The 23,860-nt window shown below is 41.6% G+C and overlaps 1 protein-coding gene and 1 long non-coding RNA gene across 6 annotated transcripts in view; one reads left to right on the top strand and one right to left on the bottom strand.

Annotated features, from left to right (window-relative positions):
• The window catches only part of DPP6 (dipeptidyl peptidase like 6), a 1,079,206-nt gene that overhangs the window by 721,890 nt on the left and 333,456 nt on the right, over positions 1-23,860 (top strand). For all 5 annotated transcript variants that reach the window (XM_036863614.1, XM_036863613.1, XM_036863617.1 and 2 more), the window contains exon 4: positions 1,233-1,327. In XM_036863614.1, the coding sequence (XP_036719509.1) occupies positions 1,233-1,327 (95 nt within the window). The remainder of the gene's footprint in view (positions 1-1,232; positions 1,328-23,860) is intronic.
• Positions 19,918-22,241, bottom strand: LOC118900823. The gene is made up of 2 exons (XR_005021232.1): positions 22,103-22,241; positions 19,918-20,001 (listed from the first exon to the last, which is right to left on the bottom strand). It is a non-coding gene; the product is annotated as an uncharacterized LOC118900823 (long non-coding RNA).

Here is a 23,860-nt window from a genome sequence, read left to right as displayed (position 1 = left end):
TAACAGACTAGAAAAAGGAAGAGAATATTAAAGGCAAAGCAAGTAGAAGAAAGGAATAAGAAAGAAAAGAATGTAATTCTGTGGAGTAGAATTTAAAAAGCATAGAAATGATAATACCATTGGAACTAATCCAGTCTGCACAGTGTTTTTCATTCATCAGCTGATTATCGTGTGAAATTTCTTTACCTTCAGACTGGCTCAGTGGCATCCCCTTCACTCAGAAAGATAGTATTATTTTCTTTTTTAAAAATTTTTATTGGAGTACAGTTGCTTTACAATGTTGTGTTAGTTTCAGGTGTACAGCAAAGTGAATCAGTTATACATACACATATATCCACTCTTTTTTAGGTTTTTTTTCCCATATAGGTCATTACAGAGTATTGAGCAGAGTTCCCTGTGCTATACAGTAGGTCCTTATTAGTTATCTATTTTATATGTAGTAGTGTGTATTTGTCAATCCCAATCTACCAGTTTATCATTTCTTCTTCCAATTGTGTGCCCTGTCTCTCCACCTGCAATCCTTTCAGAAAGTTCACCCTTTCATTTTGTAGTATGTGTACACACCACACACACATACACACACACCTACACACCTACATGCCTACATATATACCCCTACATGCTTACTATTCAGGGGGATTGCTCCATTAATTTTCTAAGGGGATATTTGAAATCTCGGTTGAGTTACAAAGGGCCAGTGTCACTGAGGATACAATGTATAGAGCCAAAGATATTCATGACAGTGAAACTGCCAGTTCCTCCAGGAATAGCAAAGGAAGCTGTGGACCAAATGAAAATAATTTTGCAGGATATGGTACGCATGTGTATGTATACAGATTTCACCCCAAAGTTTCCAATATAGGAAATCAGTCCCCTTAGTACCAACTATCTCCACCCCTTATGGTAGCGGGTTTCTTAATCTGCTCTGTTGTGTCCACTCTGTGTGTCCCACCCAAGAAAAGTCTAGAATGTTCTAAAGATTTTATGTGTGTATATGCTTGTGCTTTATATGTCAGTGTGCAGACTATGAGAAATGATTCAGAGAGAAGCTTCACATGAAGTTATATGGAGAGGAGCATATTTAAAGGACCCATTTCACCATATTTAAAGGACCCTTTGATGAAATGCAGGATATACTTTTGTTGGAACTAGTCAATTCATTTACCTGTGTCCATCAGAAGCTAGTGAGTTCCTTGATGTTTCATGTTTCTGTTTTATTTCCTCTCTTGTAGATAAAGAATTCATCTACAGAGAGCAGAAAGGAAGTGTGATACTGCAGAATGTTGAAACAAATACTTCTACGGTGTTAATAGAAGGCAAAAAAATTGTAAGTACTCTCTTTAATGACAAGGATAATTTCAGTTTTCCCGCCTTCAAGTCAATAAAGCAGAAAATGACTTTAGGTTTCAACTTTTCGTATAGCCAAGCAGAAGCAATAAACTTGTAATACTACAGGCTGAGCAGCTACAGATAATGTGAAATTGAAACCACACTAATTTAATAAGATGAAATCACCGTTTCTCTGAGTATACGGGAAATTTCTCTGCAGGTGTTGGAAACAAGTGTTGCATATCATATATAATTCAAGGATAAGTCCTAAGGCTTTTGCACATTTACAGAACAATTGCAGTAATTCAGAGAATACTTCAAAACTGCTTGCTCGATCTCATTTTTTTAAAAAATGCATCTTCGTGTGCACAGGGAATATTAATTTAGGCACTGACTATACTCACTCTAATGACATTAAGTGATGTTTATGCTTTAGAACAAGTACTGAGTCAATATGAATGCCACTGCTTCATCATCTGGGAAAACCTGTCTCCCCAAAGATAATGGCATTAAGGTTTGGAGTTCATGTACAGTTAATGATATTTATTAAAGAATTGACTGAAGTTATGTACCAGAAATCAATTTGAAGGGAATTAACTCTTTTTTTCATATATGTTCATGCTCATTTTTAGGAGGAATAAATCTTCAGCTTTAGGGAGTTGATCATTTTCTTGTCCAATACATGGAGGAAATCAAAGGAAGAAACTAAGGCCAAGTCTGTGTAAAAAGCAAGAATTAAAACAGGCCACGAATTCTCGATCAGAGCCATCATAACAGGCCTCTGATGAGAATCAGAAACACAGGAATCCTAGAATCCTGTGACCTGGGGATTAGAGGCCATAGAAAAAAATAGCTGCCTGGTTTTACAGATAAGGATCCCAAGCCCAGTTAGTGAGTGAGCTTTCCGGAGTCCTTGGGTGAGGGTTCAGGCAGGTCCCCGGAGCCTCGTCCCAGGGGCAAGAAAGGATGAAAGGATGATTCCATCTTTGCGCTGCCCTATCCCCCGTCCCACACAAATGCTGCCCTACCTTCTCAAGAACATGACACTGCTGTTTAAATACTCTTCCTTTCTTTTTGGTGTAGCGATACCTTTTTCTTTAAGAATAAACATTTTATTGAGGTTTAGTATGGGCTGGATCTGCCCTTTACAGAGACTGTTTGCTGGTGTAAGAGAAGCCTAGCAAGGTTGTATGATGGTGTAATTCCCAAAACAACAGGTATTGAATTCAGTAGTAGTCTGCAAAGTAGGACCCGACCTGGAAAGAATGAATGTGCCTGCATTTTTGCATTAAAAAATCATCTTTGGTAGAATGACTCCCGTAAGAAAAGCTGATTCAGCTCACTTAAAAATACTGAAGTTGCAGAAATGGTTTTCTCATATTAATCGAAAGGAGAAAATGATCAGACCATTGCTGAGGGTAAGTACATGTTAATGCCAGGATGTTATCGATGTTTCCTATGAGGATGTCAGTTTGCTGAAAGCAGGGTACTGTCGGTACAGCTGCACTTAGTAAGGAAATACAAGACTAGGAACAGCCTTCTCTTTCTCCAATCAATAACTTGTGACAGATCGTGTATTTTAACTGAAGTTGTTTTAGCCAAGTAATAAGGTGACGTCAGAAGCCTCCTTAGGTAAAGAAAAAAGGAAGAGCTCATCTTGAAAATTGGAAGGTTTATTCTATATGATGAAATTGCTTCTTAAAATGTCATTTATTCACTCACCTCAGAAACATTTGTTGAGCACCAAATGTGTACAGCCTGGTTCGTGATCATGCCAGTTTATTCTTGGCTCAAAGCTACATGTAAAGGCTCCTGTAAACAGACCTCAGACGAGGGAAAGAGAGGAGAAGTCACTGGGGGCCCGCATCATCATTTAGAACACAGAAGCTCTGGATTTAAGTTCTCTTGAGCCAGTTAAACTTGTGCTTCAGTTACTCCCTCTGCAAGTTAAAGCTGATGGAATGGTCCAGCTCTCTGTATTTTCACGAGCAAGTACTAAGAAGGGGAAGCATGATATTCTGAAGGGATCAGAGTCGGCGGGCCCTCTGCTCCCGGGAGGATGAGTGGGCTGGAGACAGCGGGCACACAGGGCAGTGGCTCTTGCCCGGTTCTGCCCGCCTGCCTTGCCGATGCTGGTTCCCTAGGTGGTCTCTCCTTATTTGAAACCTGGAAGCTTTGAGAGTGTTTAAATGATAAAAGTAAGCTGAGGAAGAGAGCTGTGCTACCTGTGAGGCCACCTGTAATCTTTAGGTTGATCTTAAAACAACCTGAAACTAGTGGAGACATGAACATGAAGCAGTGAATGCCCAGGTCAGCAGAAGTTTAAAATATTAACCTACAATCTGACCTCTGACCTCGTTCTCTTTCCCCAGCCACTGAGAAGGACCCTCACACACAAGGTCACACCAGGGTACTCCAGCCTGCTGGCCTTGAGCATACTCCTGGCTCCTTGGCTTCCGTGACTGGCTCTTTCCCGGGATGGATCAACGGAAGGGGAGGCAGATGAATGCAAACACTAGGCAGTCCAGCAGAAGGGCTCTTTACATCATTGATAATTATGCAAATGAGAGCTTGTGCGGTGCTGGGCTCACCTGGAGGGGTCTCACCTGCCCCCCAAACAGCTTCCTTTGACCAAAAGGAATTCAGTCATCCCTTCTCACACCTCCAAATGGTAGAAATCAGATCATGAAATATTTCAGAATACCAGAAACACTTTAAATTGTGAGTTCACAAAGACATTTAACCTTCCATGGCAATTCCATTCCGGTTCACACAGTTATTTGCATTCTTTTGTTTTTTATATTAATTTTTTGATGGTGAGATATTCTCAGATCCTTATTATTTGGTAGCATCTCATATTTGATGTGGCATAATAATTGATTTTAGGAAGCATTTATCAAAATATCTTGGTCCCTTTTCCAACTTCTGTGTTTTTGTTTTTTATTTTTTATTTATTGGGGTATAGTTGCTTCACAGTGCTGTGCTAGTTTCTGCTGTAGAGCAAAGTGAACCAGCCATACGTATACACATATCTCCTCCCTTCTGGATTTCCCTCACGTCTAGGTCACCACAGAGCATGGAGTAGAGTTCCCTGTGCTCTACAGCAGGTTCTCACTAGTTATCTATTTATACATGGTATAAATACTGTGTATGTGTCAATCCCAATCTCCCAATTCATCCCCTCCCCCTCTCCCCCTTTGGTGTCCATATGTCTGTTCTCTACTTGTGTGTCTCTGTTTCTGCTTTGCAGATAGGTTCATCCTTACCATTTTTGTAGATTCCACACATATGCGTTAGCATATGACATTTGTTTATCTCTTTGTGACGTACTTCACTCTGTATGACAGTCTCGAGGTCCATCCACGTCTCCACAGATTTTTGAGGTGCTCCGTTAGATTTCTACAGGGAAAGAAATCACAAGCACGTCGTCTCTGAATGAGCTCGGACATCTGCCGCTCAGTGGTCAGGCTCATTGGAGGCAGGTTCTAGCTGATTTAATTTTGTCTCTTCCACGGTGCTTGGCACTGTGACCTGCGCATAGTAGGTGCTCCGTAACTGTGTATTCTATGAATGGATATAAAAGACACAAAACCGAGGTGAGCGGCTTCCCCGAGCGTCAGTGTGGTGGGAGGTTCGGGGTGGTCCCTGACCCCGCTCCTGCCCGCGGGCGCTGCTCTCTGCTCCCCAGTGACAGGTCCTCAGGCAGCTGTGCGAGCTCCGTGTACCCCGTCCTGCCCCTCAGGAGCGTTGTCTGGATGACGTGAGAGGACAGACGTAGAATGTGGGTGCAAGTCAGTGTGGCTCAAGATGGTCAGGTGGATGGGAGGACCCGGGCAGCTCAGGGCTCAGGCACACGGGGTGACCTGGTCAGCAGCAGGGAGGGGGAACGGGCCTCCCTTGACTGGGAGCTCCTTCCCCGCAGGAGGTGTGTCTGGGCTGCCTCCCAGGGTGAGGCAGAGACATTCTCTCCGATTTCTGAGAATAAAACCTAAACTCACTTTCACGTGGATTACATACAGGCAGACCTCACTTTATTGAGCTTTGCAGATGCTGCGTTGTTTTGCATATTGAAGGTTTGTGGCAACCCTACGTCGAATAAGTCTTTTGGCGCCATTTTTCCAACATCATTTGTTCAGTGTGTGTCTCTGTGTCACATTTTGGCAATTCTCGCAATATTTCAAACTTTTTCATGACTATTATATTTGTTATGGTAACTGTAATCAGTGATTTTTAATGTTACTATTGTAATTATTTGGGGGCACCATGGAGCACATCCATACAAGACAGAGAACTTAATTGAAAATGTTGTATGTGTTCTGACTGCTCCTCCAACTGGCCGTGCCCCTGCCTCTCTCCCTCTCCTCAGGCCTCTCTGTCCCCTGAGACACAACAATATTGAAATTAGGGCAAGTAATAACCCTGCAAGTTCCTCTAAGTGTCCCAGTGAAAGGAAGAGTCGCATGTCTCTCACTTCAAATCAAAATCTGGAAATGCTGAAGCTGAGTGAGGAAGGCGTGTGGAAGGCTGACTAGGCTGAAGGCTGGGCCTCTTGCTCCAAACAGTTAGCCAAGTTGTGAAGGGAAAGGAAATGTTCTTGAAGGAAATTAAAAGTGCTCCTCCAGTGAACACGCGAATGATAAGAAAGCGAAACAACCTTATTGCTGGTATGGAGAAACTTTTAGTGTTCTGGATAGAAGATCAAACCAGCCACAACATGGCCTGAAGTCAAAGCCTAATCCAGAGCAAAGCCCTAACTCTCTTCAAGTCTGTAAAGGCTGAGAGAGATGGTGAAGCTGCAGAAAAACACCTTGAAGCTAGCAGACGATGTTTCATGAGGTTTGAGGAAAGAAGCCATCTCCATGATATGAAAGTGCAAGACGAAGCAGCAAGTGCTGATGTAGAAGCTGTAGGTCATCCAGCAGGTCTAGCTAAGATAATGAATAAAGGTGGCTGCACTAAACAACAGATTTTCAGTGCAGATGAAACAGCCTTATGTTGGAAGAAGATGCCATCTAGGACTTTCATACTAGAGAGGAGAAGTCAGTGCCTGGCTTCAGAGCTTCAAAGGACAGGCTGACTCTCTTGTTAGGGGCTAATGCAGCTGGTGACTTTAAGCTGAAGCCAATGCTCATTTACCATTCCAAAAATCCTAGGGCCCTTAAGAATTGTGCTAAGTCTTCTCTGCCCGTGCTCTATAAATGGAACAACAAAGCCTGGATGACAGCACACCTGTTTGCAACATGGTTTACTGAATATTTTAAGCCCACTGTTGACACCTACTGCTCAGAAAAGAAGATTCCCTTCAAAATACTGCTGCTCATTGGCAGTGCACCTGGTCACCCAAGAGCTCTGATGGAGACGTACAGTGAGATTAATGTTGTTTTCATGCCTGTGAACACATCCATTCTGCAGCTCGTGGATCAAAGAGTAATTCTGACTTTCAAGTCTTATTATTTAAGAAAATACATTTCGTAAGGCTGTGGCTGCCATAGATAGTGATTCCTCTGATGGATCTGGGCAAAGTCACTTGAAGACCTTCTGGAAAGAACTCACCATTCTAGATGCCATTAAGACTATTCATGATTCGTGGGAAGAGGTCAACATATCAACATTAACAGGAGTTTGGAAGAAGTTGATTCCAGCCCTCATGGGTGACTTTGAGGGGTTTAGGACTTCAGTGGGGGAAGTAACTGCAGATGTGGTGGAAACAGCAAGAGAACTAGAATCAGAAGTAGAGCCTGAAGATGTTGACTAAAATGCTGCAATCTCATGATAAAACTTGAGCAGGTAAGGAGTTGCTTCTTATTGATGAGCAAAGAAAGTGGTTTCTTGAGAGTGAATCTATTCCTGGTGAAGATGCTGTGAAGACTATTGAAATGACAACAAAGGATTTAGAATATTACAGGAACTTAGTTGATAAAGCAGCTGTAGGATTTGAGAGGATTGACTCCAATTTTGAAAGAAGTTTGACTGTGGGAAAAATGCTTTCAAACAGCATTGCACGCTTGAGAAATTGTTCGTAAAAGGAAGAGTCAATGTGGCAAACTTCACTTCTGTCTTATTTTAAGAAATTGCCACACCACCCCACTGATTTCTTCCTCTTCTCTCCCTCCCTCTCTCTCCCTTCCTCCCTCCCTCCCTCTCCCCCGCTGCCCCCAGAAGTGCATTTACAGTGGACTTAATGACATTGATTTCTCAGGGGCTGTAATTCATACAGAAACTTACCGTCATCTCTCCAATCCTTCTAAAATATAATACACCAAAAATTCTCTGGAGGATGAAGTGTTAGCCTTTGCTTGAGATTCAAGTTTTTAAAGCTGAAATAGTCTTTGCAGATTATGTAATTCAAGCCCTTCTTTTCTTTGATGAGGAAACCAAGATGGTCCACAAACAACTGTGGCTTGACCTCCACTTCACGAGCTGTTGACCCAGCAGGCCCATTCAGTATAGCCCACTGTGTTACCTGTGATGTTCATCCTTTATACACCCTCTTTACCGATAATACCAGCGGTAACAAGGAGTGGTACAATGGATACAGTCATTCACTGTATTATTTAAACTGTTCCAGGTGTCTGGGAAAGCAACTTGGCAATATATTCAAGATTAATAAAAATATTTATGTCTTTTGACTCATTCCAGGGAATTTTTCATAAGTAAATTATCTAGAAAGTTTTTAAAAACAGTGAAAAATACCTGAAACAAAAGAAATAAGTAAATAAAAATAAATAAAATATGATATAGCCATTAAAATAATAGTTATGAAGGCTATAAAGTAATATGAAAAATATTTATGATGTTATACTAAATAGACACAGAAGAATACAATAATAATACACTTCAGTTAACAGCTGTCAACATCATCTATGTTCATTGAAAAGGCTGGGAAGTGAACATTGATCTCTGACAGTAGCTTGTCTTGTTAGGTGGTGAAATTTTGTGTATTATTTTCCAGTGTGTGTGATGATTTCCATAATTACTATTCCAATGCTGTTTACTCAATAATTTTAATCAGATTTTTAAAAATTCAGCCTCACATTTCAAAGACATTAGACTTCTTCCATTGATGAATATGTAAGAGTTGTAGATGGTTCCTGGAAACACTTGGAAGAGAAAACAAGTAAATAAAAAAAAAAGCATCCTGTCATTATGCTTATGTCAGGTTTTCTCACTTTTTATGTCTTTACTTGTTTAATTACTAATCTACTTGTTTTAATTACTTATTTAAATTACTAGATTAACATTTAAATAAAAAGCCTTTTTGTTTCTCTAATTTCTCTCTCTGATTTTATACAATCATTAGCCTGAAGAATTTGAATTTTTATCTCACTCTCTAAAAATTAATGAATTCTGACTCCTCACAGGGAGGGACATAATTACTAGTATGATTAGAGCCATTCCAGAATCCAGGAGAGAAACAACAGAGGACCTCCGGAAGATGTGCTTCTAATCTCAACCATATTCTTCCCCAAACTGATGCTGCCAGACCCACAGCTAGAACAGCCTTTGTGGTGGCACCAGCCGTGCCCAGCGAGCATTTCCACCCCAGGCTGACTGCACTTGGCACCCAGGTTAGAGCGAGGAAAGAGGAATAGCCTTGTTTTTGTCCGTAATTCAGAGGGTAAACACTGGCACCAATGGTGCCCATTGAAATGTTTTATTTGGCCCACAGAGTAGTTTTTTACAAACTCAACATCCAGATTTCTGGCTTCTCTTGAAAAACTGGAAGGTCTGGCAGCAGCGAGACCTAATTCTCTCACAGATCCAAATCTGGCTGGTGGGGCAGGTAGCAGCTGGCCTGTCCCCATAGTTGACCACAAGCCCTGGCCTCTGACCAGACTGGCCTCAGGGTTTCAAACCCCCTCAGTCCAGGAACAAAATGGTGGCCTAAAAAGTCAACGTCTTTTGCAAGAATGCTGTAGAAAGCCTTGGTACACACTGTCTCTCTGTATTCTGTATTTGTTTCTGTGTCTACATGGTTCTGCCCATCCTCTGTGTCCCTCTGTGTTTTTCTGTTTTCCTCTGGTGTCTCAGATGATCGCTTTCATTTTATTCCTGATTTTTTTCTTTTACTCTTGTCCCCTCTCTTTCTCCCCTTTCTTTGCCTACTTCTCATATGACAAGATAGAACAAAACACAAAAGTATCTTTGACTTATTTTAGTTCTCATTTTCATTTCATAGGCTATTGCTTTTAATTTTTTAAATTGTAAGTAGGACAAATCATTTTCAAATGATTATTTTCTTTTTTTCTATTTTTTAAAAAATTTTATTGAAATATAGTTGATTTACAGTGTTGTGTCAGTTTCTGCTGTACAGCAAAGTGATTCAGTTACACATATATATATTCTTTTTCATATTCTTTTCCATCATGGCTTATCACAGGATGTTGAATATAGTTCCCTGTGCTACACAGTAGGACCCTGTTGTTTATCCATCCTGTATATACTAGTTTGCATCTGCTAATCCCAAACTCCCAATCCTTCCCTCCCCCATGTTTTTAATTTTTAAAGTACATGAGTAGAATATCTTATACTTGTGTCTTTAAAAGACCTGAAAAGAAATAAAGTAGCAGCTTGATCTTTCTGGCCCAAAACATGCTGTTCTCTTTAGGTGAGGGGGTGGCCTGATGCCGCTGTGCTGTCACACCTGCATCTCATCATTTGACATTAAGGGCGAGCCTTCTCCGAGCAAGGCCCTGGGCTGCACGAGATGGGTGGGTGGAAATAGGATTCGTAAAACACAACGTTTACTCCTGGGAAGCGTTCAGCCCAGATCTAAAGGAAGTCAGAAGATCTAAATGAATGAAATATATTCTGAGTTGAGGTCCCGTATGGGATGGGAACGAGGTGAGGAAGAAGAGAAGGGTATTGGTGTCGACAGCAGATGAGGGTGTGAAGAGGGAGCATCCCAGCTGCCCCTGGAAGGCGACTGCAGTCTGGAGACCAGTGGGAAATGGCGCCCTGGCAGCGTGAACAGGCAGAGTGACAGAGGTGCATGGGCAGACCGTGTAGCGAGTTGTCTTGACCTGGTGTAGCTTGACTGGGAGGGGCTCGGAAGGCTGGGGCTTAAAGGCCCAGGAAAAAGAGCAAGTCATCAAGTACTGTTCTTAGCGGGCTCGTCTTTACTCTGTAGGAAATTGGAGTGGATAGGTTTTTCGAGGACAAGTGTGTGTTTTAGGAAAGTAACTCCAGACCAGTATGAAAGGGGATTTGGAGAAGAGAATGATTCTAGGCAAGGAGCCCCCAGGGGCTGCTTCAGGTCCAGGTGAAGAGGAATGAGTCCCTGAATGAAGGCAGGAAAGCGGGGAGTGGAGTGGGTATAAGTCTGAGTGTGGAGGTAGAATTGAGAACAAATGGCGACATTTTGTGTGCAGGCGAGTGAGACTGCAGCAGTGGTCTGTGTTGTCTGGGGGTTTTGACCCTTGTTAATGGGAAGAGTGGCAATTTCAGAGACACGAAGTCAGGAGAAGTAAGGCGTGGTGGAGTGGAAAACCAGGGATACTTTGAGGAAGAGGATGCTGCAAGGTTTATGCAGGATAAATCAGCTAATAATTGATATTTGAGTGCTTACGATGCAACCAGAATTATCCTAGACACTGTACGTATATCATCTTATTTAATTGAAATCCTTAGGAATCCTGTGAGCAGCAGTACTTTGTTACTCTTGCTTTGTAGATGAGAAAGCTGAAGTTTATGGAGGTTAAAGTAACTTTTTATCGTAGCTGGGAGCTGGGAGTCCTGAGAACTGAACTCAGCTTTGTCTAATTCCAAACAAAATTATTTCTAAATTGCGTAAAGTATCCAGCTGCAGCCTTTGTGCCCACAGGGCTCCAGAGGGAACTGAGGCCAGCATCCCACGACTGAGAAGGGTGCCCAGCTGCAGCGGTGTGTTCACACCTGCGGTCCACCGTCGCGTACCACAAGATTGCTTCTGGAGGCTGCTGCAGGTGCCTAAAATAAAGATTACAGATGCAAAATAGCGCGTCAGCTAGGCCTGGTGCAAAATAGTGCGTCAGCTAGGCCTGCTGCAGAAATGCTGCTGCACCTGAGTGCACAGAATGACCCATTTTCCAGGTTAGAGAGGATTCAGCTTGTGAAACCGTCTGGAGGCTTTTCTCAGTGCTTGAGCTTTCATCCTCTTGCTCCTGTTCTATAGCGACTGCACGTTCAGGTTTTCTCTGCCTCTCACAAGCAGTGCTGGGAGTGGCACCTGGGGCTGTCTGATGCCAAAGGAAATGATTTTTAGGCGAATTAGAGGCCCAGGTGCAGGCTGTGCTACCTCGTCCACGAGTTCCCCTCTTCCTTATTGACTAGGGAGGGTGAGATTACAGTTGTCCATTTATTTTGTTTAATACATGTTCCCCTAGAGGTGCACAAAGTGTCCTCTTAGAGGATCGGGGATTAACCAAGATGGAGGAGTAGAAGGACGTGCTCTCACTCCCTCTTGCGAGAGCACCAGAATCACAACTGGCTGCTGGACAGTCATTGACAGGAAGACCCTGGACTTCACCAGGGAGGATACCCCACGTCCAAGGACAGAGGAGAAGCCACAGTGAAACGGTAGGAGGGGCACAATCAGAGTAAAATCTAATCCCATAACTGCTGGGTGGGTGACTCACAGACTGGCGAACACTTATACCACAGAAGTCCACCCACTGGAGTGAAGCTTCTGAGCCCCACGTCAGGCTTCCCAACCTGGGGGTCTGGCAACGGGAGGAGGAATTCCTAGAGAATCAGACTTTGAAGCCTAGTGGGAATTGATTGCAGGACTTTGACAGGACTGGGGGAAACAGAAACCCCACTCTTGGAGGGCACACACAAAGTAGTGTGCGCATCGGGACCCAGGGGAAGGAGCAGTGATCCTGGGGGAGACTGAACCAGACATACCTGCTGGTGTTGGGGGGTCTCCTGCAGAGGCGGGGGGTGGCTCTGTTTCACTGTGGGGACAACGACTCTGGCAGCAGAGGTTCTGGGAAGTGCTCCTTGGCGTGAGCCCTCCCAGAGTCTGCCATTAACCCCACCAAAGAGCCCAGGTAGGCTCCAGTGTTGGGTTGCCTCAGGCAAAACAACCAACAGGGAGGGAACCCAGCCCCACCCATCAACAGTCAAGTGGATTAAAGTTTTACTGAGCTCTGACCGCCACAGCAACAGTCAGCTCTACCCACCACCAGAGCCTCCCATCAAGCCTCTTAGATAGCCTCAACCACCAGAGGGCAGACAGCAGAAGCAAGAAAAACTACAATCCTGCAGCCTGTGGACCAAAAACCACAGTTACAGAAAGATAGAGAAGATGAAAAGGCAGAGAGCTATGTACCAGATGAAGGAACAAGAAAAACCCCCAGAAAAACAACTAAATGAAGTGGAGATAGGCAACCTTCCAGAAAAAGAATTCAGAATAATGATAGTGAAGATGATCCAGGACCTCAGAATAAGAATGGAGGCAAAGATTGAGAAGATGCAAGAAATGATTAACAAAGACCTAGAAGAATTAAAGAACAAACAAACAGAGATGACCAATACAATAACTGAAATGAAAACTACACTAGAAGGAATCAATAGCAGAATAACTGAGGCAGAAGAAAGGATAAGTGACCTGGAAGATAAAATGGTGGAAATAACTACTGCAGAGCAGGATAAAGAAAAAAGAATGAAAAGAACTGAGGACAGTCTCAGAGACCTCTGGGACAACATTAAACGCACCAACATTCGAATTATAGGGGTCCCAGAAGAAGAAGAGAAAAAGAAAGGGACTGAGAAAATATTTGAAGAGATTATAGTTGAAAACTTCCCTAATATGGGAAAGGAAATAGTTAATCAAGCCCTGGAAGCACAGAGAGTCCCATACAGGATAAACCCAAGGAGAAACACGCCAAGACACATATTAATCAAACTGTCAAAAATTAAATATAAGGAAAACATATTAAAGGCAGCAAGGGAAAAAAAACAAATAACACACAAGGGAATCCCCATAAGGTTAACATCTGATCTTTCAGCAGAAACTCTGCAAGCCAGAAGGGAGTGGCAGGATATACTTAAAGTGAAGAAGGAGAAGAACCTACAACCAAGATTACTCTACCCAGCAAGGATCTCATTTAGATTTGATGGAGAAATCAAAAGCTTTACAGACAAGCAAAAGCTAAGAGAATTCAGCACCACCAAACCAGCTCTACAACAAATGCTAAAGGAACTTCTCTAAGTGGGAAACACAAGAGAAGAAAAGGACCTGCAAAAACAAACCCAAAACAATTAAGAAAATGGTCATAGGAACATACATATCGATAATTACCTTAAACGTGAATGGATTAAATGCCCCAACCAAAAGACATAGACTGGCTGAATGGATACAAAAACAGGACCCATATATATGCTGTCTACAAGAGACCCACTTTAGACCTAGGGACACATACAGACTGAAAGTGAGGGGATGGAAAAAGATATTCCATGCAAATGGAAATCAAAAGAAAGCTGGAGTAGCTATACTCATATCAGATAAAATAGACTTTAAAATAAAGAATGTTACAAGAGACAAGGAAGGACACTACATAATGATCAAGGGATCAATCCAAGAAGAAGATATAACAATTATAAATATATATGCACCCAACATAGGAGCACCTCAATACATAAGGCAACTGCTAACAGCCATAAAAGAGGAAATCGACAGTAACACAATCATAGTGGGGGACTTTAACACTTCACTTACACCAATGGACAGATCATCCAAAATGAAAATAAATAAGGAAACAGAAGCTTTAAATGACACAATAGACCAGATAGATTTAATTGATATATATAGGACATTCCATCCAAAAACAGCAGATTACACGTTCTTCTCAAGTGCGCATGGAACATTCTCCAGGATAGATCACATCTTGGGTCACAAATCAAGCCTCAGTAAATTTAAGAAAATTGAAATCATATCAAGCATCTTTTCTGACCACAACGCTATGAGATTAGAAATGAATTACAGGGAAAAAAACGTAAAAAAGACAAACACATGGAGGCTAAACAATACGTTACTAAATAACCAGGAGATCACTGAAGAAATCAAAGAGGAAATCAAAAAATACCTAGAGACAAATGGCAATGAAAACACGACAACCCAAAACCTATGGGATGCAGCGAAAGCAGTTCTAAGAGGGAAGTTTATAGCTATACAAGCCTACCTCAAGAAACAAGAAAAATCTCAAGTAAACAATCTAACCTTACACCTAAACAAACTAGAGAAAGAAGAACAAACAAAACCCAAAGTTAGCAGAAGGAAAGAAATCATAAAGATCAGAGCAGAAATAAATGAAATAGAAACAAAGAAAACAATAGCAAAGATCAATAAAACTAAAAGTTGGTTCTTTGAGAAGATAAACAAAATTGATAAGCCATTAGCCAGACTCATCAAGAAAAAGAGGGAGAGGACTCAAATCAATAAAATCAGAAATGAAAAAGGAGAAGTTACAACAGACACCGCAGAAATACAAAGCATCCTAAGAGACTACTACAAGCAACTTTATGCCAATAAAATGGACAACCTGGAAGAAATGGACAAATTTTTAGAAAGGTATAACCTTCCAAGACTGAACCAGGAAGAAACAGAAAATATGAACAGACCAATCACAAGTAATGAAATTGAAACTGTGATTAAAAATCTTCCAACAAACAAAAGTCCAGGACCAGATGGCTTCACAGGTGAATTCTATCAAACATTTAGAGAAGAGCTAACACCCATCCTTCTCAAACTCTTCCAAAAAATTGCAGAGGAAGGAACACTCCCAAACTCATTCTATGAGGCCACCATCACCCTGATACCCAAACCAGACAAAGACACTACAAAAAAAGAAAATTACAGACCAATATCACTGATGAATATAGATGCAAAAATCCTCAACAAAATACTAGCAAACAGAATCCAACAACACATTAAAAGGATCATACACCACGATCAAGTGGGATTTATCTCAGGGATGCAAGGATTCTTCAATATACGCAAATCAATCAATGTGATACACCATATTAACAAATGGAAGAATAAAAATCATATGATCATCTCAATAGATGCAGAAAAAGCTTTTGACAAAATTCAACACCCATTTCTGATAAAAACTCTCCAGAAAGTGGGCATAGAGGGAACCTACCTCCACATAATAAAGGCCATATATGACAAACCCACAGCAAACATCATTCTCAATGGTGAAAAACTGAAAGCATTTCCTCTAAGATCAGGAACGAGACAAGGATGTCCACTCTCACCACTATTATTCAACATAGTTCTGGAAGTCCTAGCCACAGCAATCAGAGAAGAAAAAGAAATAAAAGGAATACAAATTGGAAAAGAAGAAGTAAAACTGTCACTGTTTGCGGACGACATGATACTATACATAGAGAATCCTAAAACTGCCACCAGAAAACTGCTAGAGCTAATTAATGAATGTGGTAAAGTTGCAGGATACAAAATTAATGCACAGAAATCTCTTGCATTCCTATACACTAATGATGAAAAATCTAAAATAGAAATTATGGAAACACTCCCATTTACCATTGCAACAAAAAGAATAAAATACCTAGGAATAAACCTACCTAGGGAGACAAAAGACCTGTATGCAGAAAACTATAAGACACTGATGAAAGAAATTAAAGATGATACGAACAGATGGAGAGATATACCATGTTCTTGGATTGGAAGAATCAACATTGTAAAAATGAGTATACTACCCAAAGCAATCTACAGATTCAATGCAATCCCTATCAAATTACCAATGGCATTTTTTACGGAGCTAGAACAGATCATCTTAAAATTTGTATGAGACACAAAAGACCCCGAATAGCCAAAGCAGTCTTGAGGGAAAAAAATGGAGCTGGAGGAATCAGACTCCCTGACTTCAGACTATGCTACAAAGCTACAGTAATCAAGACAATATGGTACTGGCACCAAAACAGAAACATAGATCAATGGAACAAGATAGAAAGCCCAGAGATTAACCCATGCACCTATGGTCAACTAATCTATGACAAAGGAGGCAAAGATATACAATGGAGAAAAGACAGTCTCTTCAATAAGTGGTGCTGGGAAAACTGGACAGCTACATGTAAAAGAATGAAATTAGAATACTCCCTAACACCATACACAAAAATAAACTCAAAATGGATTAGAGACCAAAATATAAGACTGGACACTATAAAACTCTTAGAGGAAAACATAGGAAGAACACTCTTTGACATAAATCACAGCAAGATCTTTTTTGATCCACCTCCTAGAGTAATGGAAATAAAAACAAAAATCAACAAATGGGACCTAATGAAACTTCAAAGCTTTTTCACACAAAGGAAACCATAAACAAGACGAAAAGACAACCCTCAGAATGGGAGAAAATATTTGCAAATGAATCAATGGACAAAGGATTAATCTCGAAAATATATAAACAGCTCATTCAGCTCAATATTAAAGAAACAAACACCCCAATCCAAAAATGGGCAGAAGACCTCAATAGACATTTCTCCAAAGAAGACATACAGACGGCCACGAAGCACATGAAAAGATGCTCAACATCACTAATTATTAGAGAAATGCAAATCAAAACTACAATGAGGTATCACCTCACTCCTGTTAGAATGGGCATCATCAGAAAATCTACAAACAACAAATGCTGGAGAGGGTGTGGAGAAAAGGGAACCCTCTTGCACTGTTGGTGGGAATGTAAATTGATACAGCCACTATGGAGAACAATATGGAGGTTCCTTAAAAAACTAAAAATAGAATTACCATATGACCCTGCAATCCCACTACGGGGCATATACCCAGAGGAAACCGTAATTCAAAAAGACACACGCACCCGAATGTTCATTGCAGCACTATTTACAATAGCCAGGTCATGGAAGCAACCTAAATGCCCATCAACAGACGAATGGATAAAGAAGTTGTGGTACATATATACAATGGAATATTACTCAGCCATAAAAAGGAACGAAATTGAGTCATTTGTTGAGAAGTGGATGGATCTAGAGACTGTCATACAGAGTGAAGTAAGTCAGAAAGAGAAAAACAAATATCGTATATTAATGCATGTATGTGGAACCTAGAAAAATGGTACAGATGAGCCGGTTTGCAGGGCAGAAGTTGAGACACAGATGTAGAGAATGGACATATGGACACCAAAGGGGGAAAACTGCGGTGGGGTGGGGATGTTGGTGTGCTGAATTGGGCGATTGGAATTGACATGTATACACTGATGTGTGTAAAATTGATGCCTAATAAGAACCTGCAGTATAAAAAAACAAACAAACAAAACAACTAATACTAAACTTTCATTGGGTTATTTTTATGGAAATATGTTAATATAAATGTTTCAGACTTTACGTGAAATTTCTAAAAATCTAAAAAAATATATATATATATCATGATCTTCAACTTCAAGTCATTGCAATTTAACAAATGTTGCAGTGCTTACTACATGCAAGGCACTGTGCTAGCTGGTTAACTTCCCTCCTCCCCCACTCTCAGTGTTGTCAGACATGTGTCAGACATGGTCCTTTTAAAAATCCATTGTTGCTTTTCACTTGCCTCTCAGAGAGTATTAAAGATATGAATCGTGAAAAAAAAAAAAAGAAGAAGACACTGATTTTCTGAGACAAATCTCTTGTACAAAATAAATTGAGAGATAATAAATCTCTATATAAAAATGATTGTACACACACTTATATGCCCACAAACACATATTTACCTTTCATTTTAAACAAATCACTAGGAAAATAAGGGTTGAAGGAAAAGTTCCTTGCTCCTTTACAAGGTAGGCAAATCAACATAGGGTAAAAATAATACCCCAAGTCACCTCATCTATTTTGGAATAGTAAAGCCAAAAGAGATGAAGAATCAGTTTTATCTTGGGGAAGTTGTTTCTGATTTTAAAATGTAAGCACAATACACATGATGATAAAATGGACTTCTCAACTCAGAATAAATGAACTTTTATGAGTGTACATAACTCTAAAGTAATGATAATGAAGTAATTCAAATAAAGGGAAGGTTGGTGTGTGAGATGTCTCCAAAATTTTTCATAATATTTGGTTTTCCCTTTACTTAGGACTTCTTTTAAACAAGGCGAAAACTTAATGTTTTCTGGCCTGTTTTGGACAAGTTGTTATGAATTTTAGCATCTCGTCTTTAAATCTCTATTCTTGAACTCCAAATGTTTCCCTCGATTACAGTGTACAGTAATAAACAACTGCTACTCTCTGCTTGTTCCCACCCACTTGTACAAGTAAGTCTGTAGTATTTCAGGACCTCTGATTTGGTTTTCAAGAGGCTTTTTCTTGTCACTGGCTCTCCTCCATTTCTGCTGACCCAGGCTTCCAAGAGTGTGAGGGATAATGGGATATACTCTCCGAAGAGTTTGATGCCTCTCTTTTTATTTGTTTTGCTCATCACTGTATTAAAAACATAAAATTCTAACTGAGTAAATTTGAAGATCAAATTGGCTTTATTCAGTGATTTATGAACCAGGCAGCATCCCATTGAGCAAGTAGAAAGGAGCTCTGCGGAGCTGTAAAAAATGCAAGAACTTTACAGGCAGGAGGGGGCAGAAAAGGGAAGTTTCTAGCTAAGAGTGGATTGTTTCAGGCAGGGTCACCTTCCTTTTGGGGGAAGGTGAGGGGTCACCCCTCTAGTGCTGACCAGGTAATTCCAGATCTATTGGTGTAAGGTCCCATTCCTGAGAGGGGCTGAAACTGCAGTTAGGTTAGCTATTAAGTCTTGGTTTGCTGACGTGGGACTTAGCACAAGTGACTCCATTTGGGGTTTGTTGTTTCTTTACTAACAACTGTATCTCATTCCTAGCTCTTAACCCCAGTACCTAGATACTTGCTGGTGAATGGATGACCAGACCAGTGAATTCAGAATTTCAGAGAAGTTCTTTATAATGAGAGACAGGCAGAGAAATGGCAGTTCTACCACCCAGTAAGTTTTGAACTCTTGCAGGTCTGATGCCCAAATCAAGCGTGGGAACGTGAACAGTGAGACTGAGTGAAAACACAGCAGTTCTTTGTGTTTCTGTTAGAGAAACGCTGGTGGGAGACAGAGGACAAAGGAAGGAGACACAGGACTGGAGTGACCTCAGCTGGGGGCGGGGTTTCACAGTGTTGGGTGCTGCAGAGAGGTAGTCAGCAGGAGCAGGTGCTGTGTACATCATCAGAGGCATTTTTTATTTTATTTTATTGTTTTTATTGACGTATAGTTGATTTACAATCTTGTGCCAATCTGCTGTATGGCAAAGTGACTCAGTTATACACATATAGACATTCTTTTTTTATATTCTTTTCCATTACAGTTTATCACAGGATATTGACTCTAGTTCCCTGTGCTGTAGAGTAGGACCTTGTTGTTTATCCCTCCTATATATAATAGTTTACATCTGCTAATGCCACACTCCCAGCCCTTCCCTCTCCCACCCCCCTCCTCCTTGGCAACCACAAGTCTGTTCTCTATGTCTGTGAGTCTGTTGCTGTTTCATAGATAGGTTCATTTGTGCCATACTTTAGATTCCACATGTAAGTGGTATCACATGGTATTTGTCTTTCGCTTTCTGACTTACTTCGCTTAATAATCTCTAGTTGCATCCATGTTGCTGCAGTCATCAAAGGCATTTTAGAAGAGGCTCTGCTTGCCATAGCTTCTGGCAGTGTTGCTTCCTACAGTGGAAAGAAGAATGTTGTTGATGGGAATTCCCAAAGTTAGGCTAAAGTGGGGGTGAAGTAACTTTTCTAGGTGAAGAGGTGATCTTTTTTTTTTTTTTTGATTTGTATGTGTGTGTTTTATTATATATTAGTCTCTTAAATCAAATAGAAGACAAAAAGTGGAGCTACAAACCAAAGTTACAACAGTACTAGCTTTTCTCGTCGCCCGTCTGTCTACTTTTACCAGAGGTCTTTATTTCTTCATAAGGCTTTGGGCTACTGTCCAGGGTCCTTGACTGCAACCTGAAGAACTCCCTGTGGCAGGCGGGTCTGGTGGTTAAGAACTCTCTCAACTCTTGATTAACTGGGAATGTCTTGATTTCTCCCTCATTTTCGAAGGAAAGTTTTGCTAGATATAGGATTCTTGGTTGACGGTTTCTTTCCTTCAACACTTCAAGTACATTGAGTCATGCCATCTGGCCTCCGAGGCTCCTGATGAGAAATCTGCTCAATGACCTTCCTGGCAAACCTTCTCTCAGCTTCATAGACTTTCATAATGTACCGTATCATGTCTTATGCAACAGAACATTTTGTATAGTATCGTGAAGTCAGTTAAGTTGTAACGTTATTTTGAGACCAGAATTTAAGGAAAAGGAATTGAACATTTCAAGTGTAGACATTATGAGGTCTCTAAAATTATTACACATTTTCAAACTAGAAATAAAAAGGCCACTGAAGTATCCTGCAGATTTTTATTTATAACAAAGTGAATACCAATATCTAATAACACACGTAAAGAAAAATTTCTTTGGGATCCTTTTTCCTAAGTGTAAAGGGGCCTTGAACTCAAAAAGTGAGAAAACCACTGTGGTGTATCCCCAGCGGTGATGGGTCCATTTCTTGCTCTGACCTCAGAGTGCACCATTGTGATGTACTTCACAAAGCCCTATGAAAGAGAAAGGTGGGCCCAGGTTTTTGGTCCTTAGAGCCCAGGAAGCTGCTTTTGGTGACCTGACGGCCTTGGACCTACAGTTAGCTTGAGTTTTCCTTGTTTCTGCCATTTTGTTGATTTTCGTTTCTCTTTTCTCTACTCTTTTTTATTTGTGTCATTGTTCTTTCTACAGTTAGCATAGTGAGTATTGTTGGTATAGTTAATACTTAATTAGCATAGTTAGTGTAGTTAGTACTAGTTAGCGCCGTTGGTACAGTTAGCGTAGTTAGCGTTGTTAGTAGAGACAGCATACTTAGCCCTGTTAGTACAGTTAGCATTGTTAGTTAGCGTAGTTAGCGTTGCTCGGTAGTGCTGTCAGTCAGTGTAGTTAGCAGATCACCAGGATGCAGGGCCTCACAGCCAAATCTGCTGGCAAGAAGGCTCATATTGATGACTTCCAGATCCTCCACACCATTGGTGAAGGCACCTTCGGTAAAGTGAAGTTGGCCCGGCACATTCTGACCGGGACACAGGTGGCTGTGAAGGTCATAAAGAAAAGGCGTCAGAGCTTCTCAAGTGTCCAGGCACTTTTCCGGGAAGGGTGCAGTCTGAAGGCTCTGAATCACCCCAATATTGTGAAACTGCTGGGGGTGATTGACACAGAGGAGACATTTTTTGTGGTGATGGAGTACCTCAGTGGGGGGGACATGTACCGCTATTTGAAGACCCATGGCCGTATGACAGAGGCGCAGGCCCGAGGCCCGTTCCAGCAGCTGCTCTCCGCCCTGCAGCACTGCCACCGGAGGGGCATCGTGCACCGGAACCTGAAGCCACCGAGCCTCCTCTTTGATTCCAAGATGAATATCAAACTTACAGACTTTGGCCTCAGCAACAAGTGTGATGACATTTTCCAACTGGACACGACCTGCAGCACACACCCTTATGCTGCCCCGGAACTCTTCCTGGGGCAGAGCTACAGCAGCCCGGCGGTGGACGTGTGGAGCTTGGGAGTAGTGCTGTACACCATGGTAACTGGGTCCCAGCCCTTTGTGGGAAGAGAGTTCCAGGAGCTGCGGAAGCAAATCCTACAAGGGCAGTACCCCATCCCACCTTATCTGTCTTTGGAGATAAGGGATCTGTTACAAAAAATGATTGCCCTCAACCCCGGTGACAGAGGCACCTTACCTGACCTCATGAGGCATCCATGGGTCAACATGGGCCAGAAGGAGCCACTCCAGCCACCCTGTGAAGAGGACCTGGAGGTGACAATGGTGAGGACTCCGGGCTTGACTTGCGACCAGATCCAGGACACTGGGACAGGCAGTGTGAGCGCCATGAAACCCAAGGTGGAGGTCTCCATCATAACTGTGAAGCCCTTTTCTTCCGGGGACCTCAGTGGCAGTGAACTTGAGCCTTCTCCAAGCCCTGTGGTGTCCTCCCTGCAAACCAGGTGGCTCTACCACAGAAAAAATGTGCCGCTGCAGGAAGACCAGCAGGCAGGGCAGAAGACCGGTGAGTCTGCCTGTCCCCCACCCAGCCTGGAGGCGAGGACTGCCACCCCCAGCCCAGCCCCCCAGTGTGGCACTGGGACATCCACCTCCAGCAGCAGCAGGATTGGAGCCCCAGAGGGAAGCAGCTGCCCCCTGGGTGTGTCCTCCCACGCTGGGCGGCCTGAGAGTGTGTCCTCATCCACTGTCTCTGGCCAGAGCCAGAAAAAGCAAGGGGTGGCTGGGAGAATCTGGAACTTTGTTTTGAAACATCTTTGTTGCAAGCTGCCCAGCATGAGGCGTCATAATAAAGTGAGCCCATGTGAACCCCATGGATGACCGAGGCAGGAAGGTCAGGCCGCCGCGCTCCCTGGGGCCCGGTGCAGGGGAAGAGGAGTGTGTTCTCTGCACGGCCTTCAGAAGCATCGTATCCAAGACCCTGGCCAGCTCAGAGGATGGTCCGGAGCAGCCCGGGCGACCGAAAGCAAGGCCACCGTGGCTGCAGGTATGCCCCTCAACCCCCACCTGGGTGAAACTTGAGAGACTGGACTGTCATTCCTGGGGCACGTCTCCCCTCCCCCACTCTTCTGTCTTCCGTGTTGGTGGGGGAGGGGGATAGTTCTTGTTCCAAGAACTCCTTGGTTCTTCCAATTCTAGTTAATAAACTTGATGCTCCAGAAAAAAAAAAAAAACAAATAAAAACAACAAAGTGTCCTCTTAGAAATCATTTAATCTTGTCAGTGTTTGGCTTTTGTTTTATCATTACTAATCTTGTGTATTTAGTTTTTTTTTTTTCCTTTATGAGGAGATTGTTTTCACAAAACAGCCTATGGATATATTGATGCTTTGTACTCCTCATTTACCTTCTATAACTTGATAATTTGGAGCATTCTATCATTTTATCTCTCTCTCTCCCACCAGTGGCCACCTTTCTTTCTCTGCATTCCTAATCACATACATATTTATGTAGTACAAGAAAACAAGACACAACCGTTTAGTTATGCATCTCACCAGAAACAGGCCTATAGTTTTATATATGTGTATGTATATATATATATATATATATATATATATATATATATACGGAATCCTCATATATGTAGACCAATATTTTTTAAAGTCAGAGTAATGTTATTAAAAAATTGTGTTATTGATAACTAAATAGCCCTAAATAATGCAAAATGTAAACTATACACCAATCTCACTAGTGAGCATAAATGCAAAAATTGTAAATAAAATATTGGCAAGTAGAATTCAGTCATGTATCAAAATCATAATGTGCTCTGAACAAGTAAGGTCTAATCATGACAATGATGTCATGAAATCAATCAACAAAATTAATTACAACTGCAAAATAACAGAAAAATACTTATGATTATATCACAAGATGCTGAAAGGCCATCTGGTAAAATTTATCAACCACTCCTAATAAAAACTCCAGATAAGATAAGAATAA

Source organism: Balaenoptera musculus, chromosome 9, assembly GCF_009873245.2.
Source record: "Balaenoptera musculus isolate JJ_BM4_2016_0621 chromosome 9, mBalMus1.pri.v3, whole genome shotgun sequence".
In the NCBI taxonomy this organism is placed as follows: Eukaryota; Metazoa; Chordata; class Mammalia; order Artiodactyla; family Balaenopteridae; genus Balaenoptera; species Balaenoptera musculus.
Note: the sequence above shows the minus strand (reverse complement) of the source record. Positions and strands in the feature narration are given on the sequence as shown.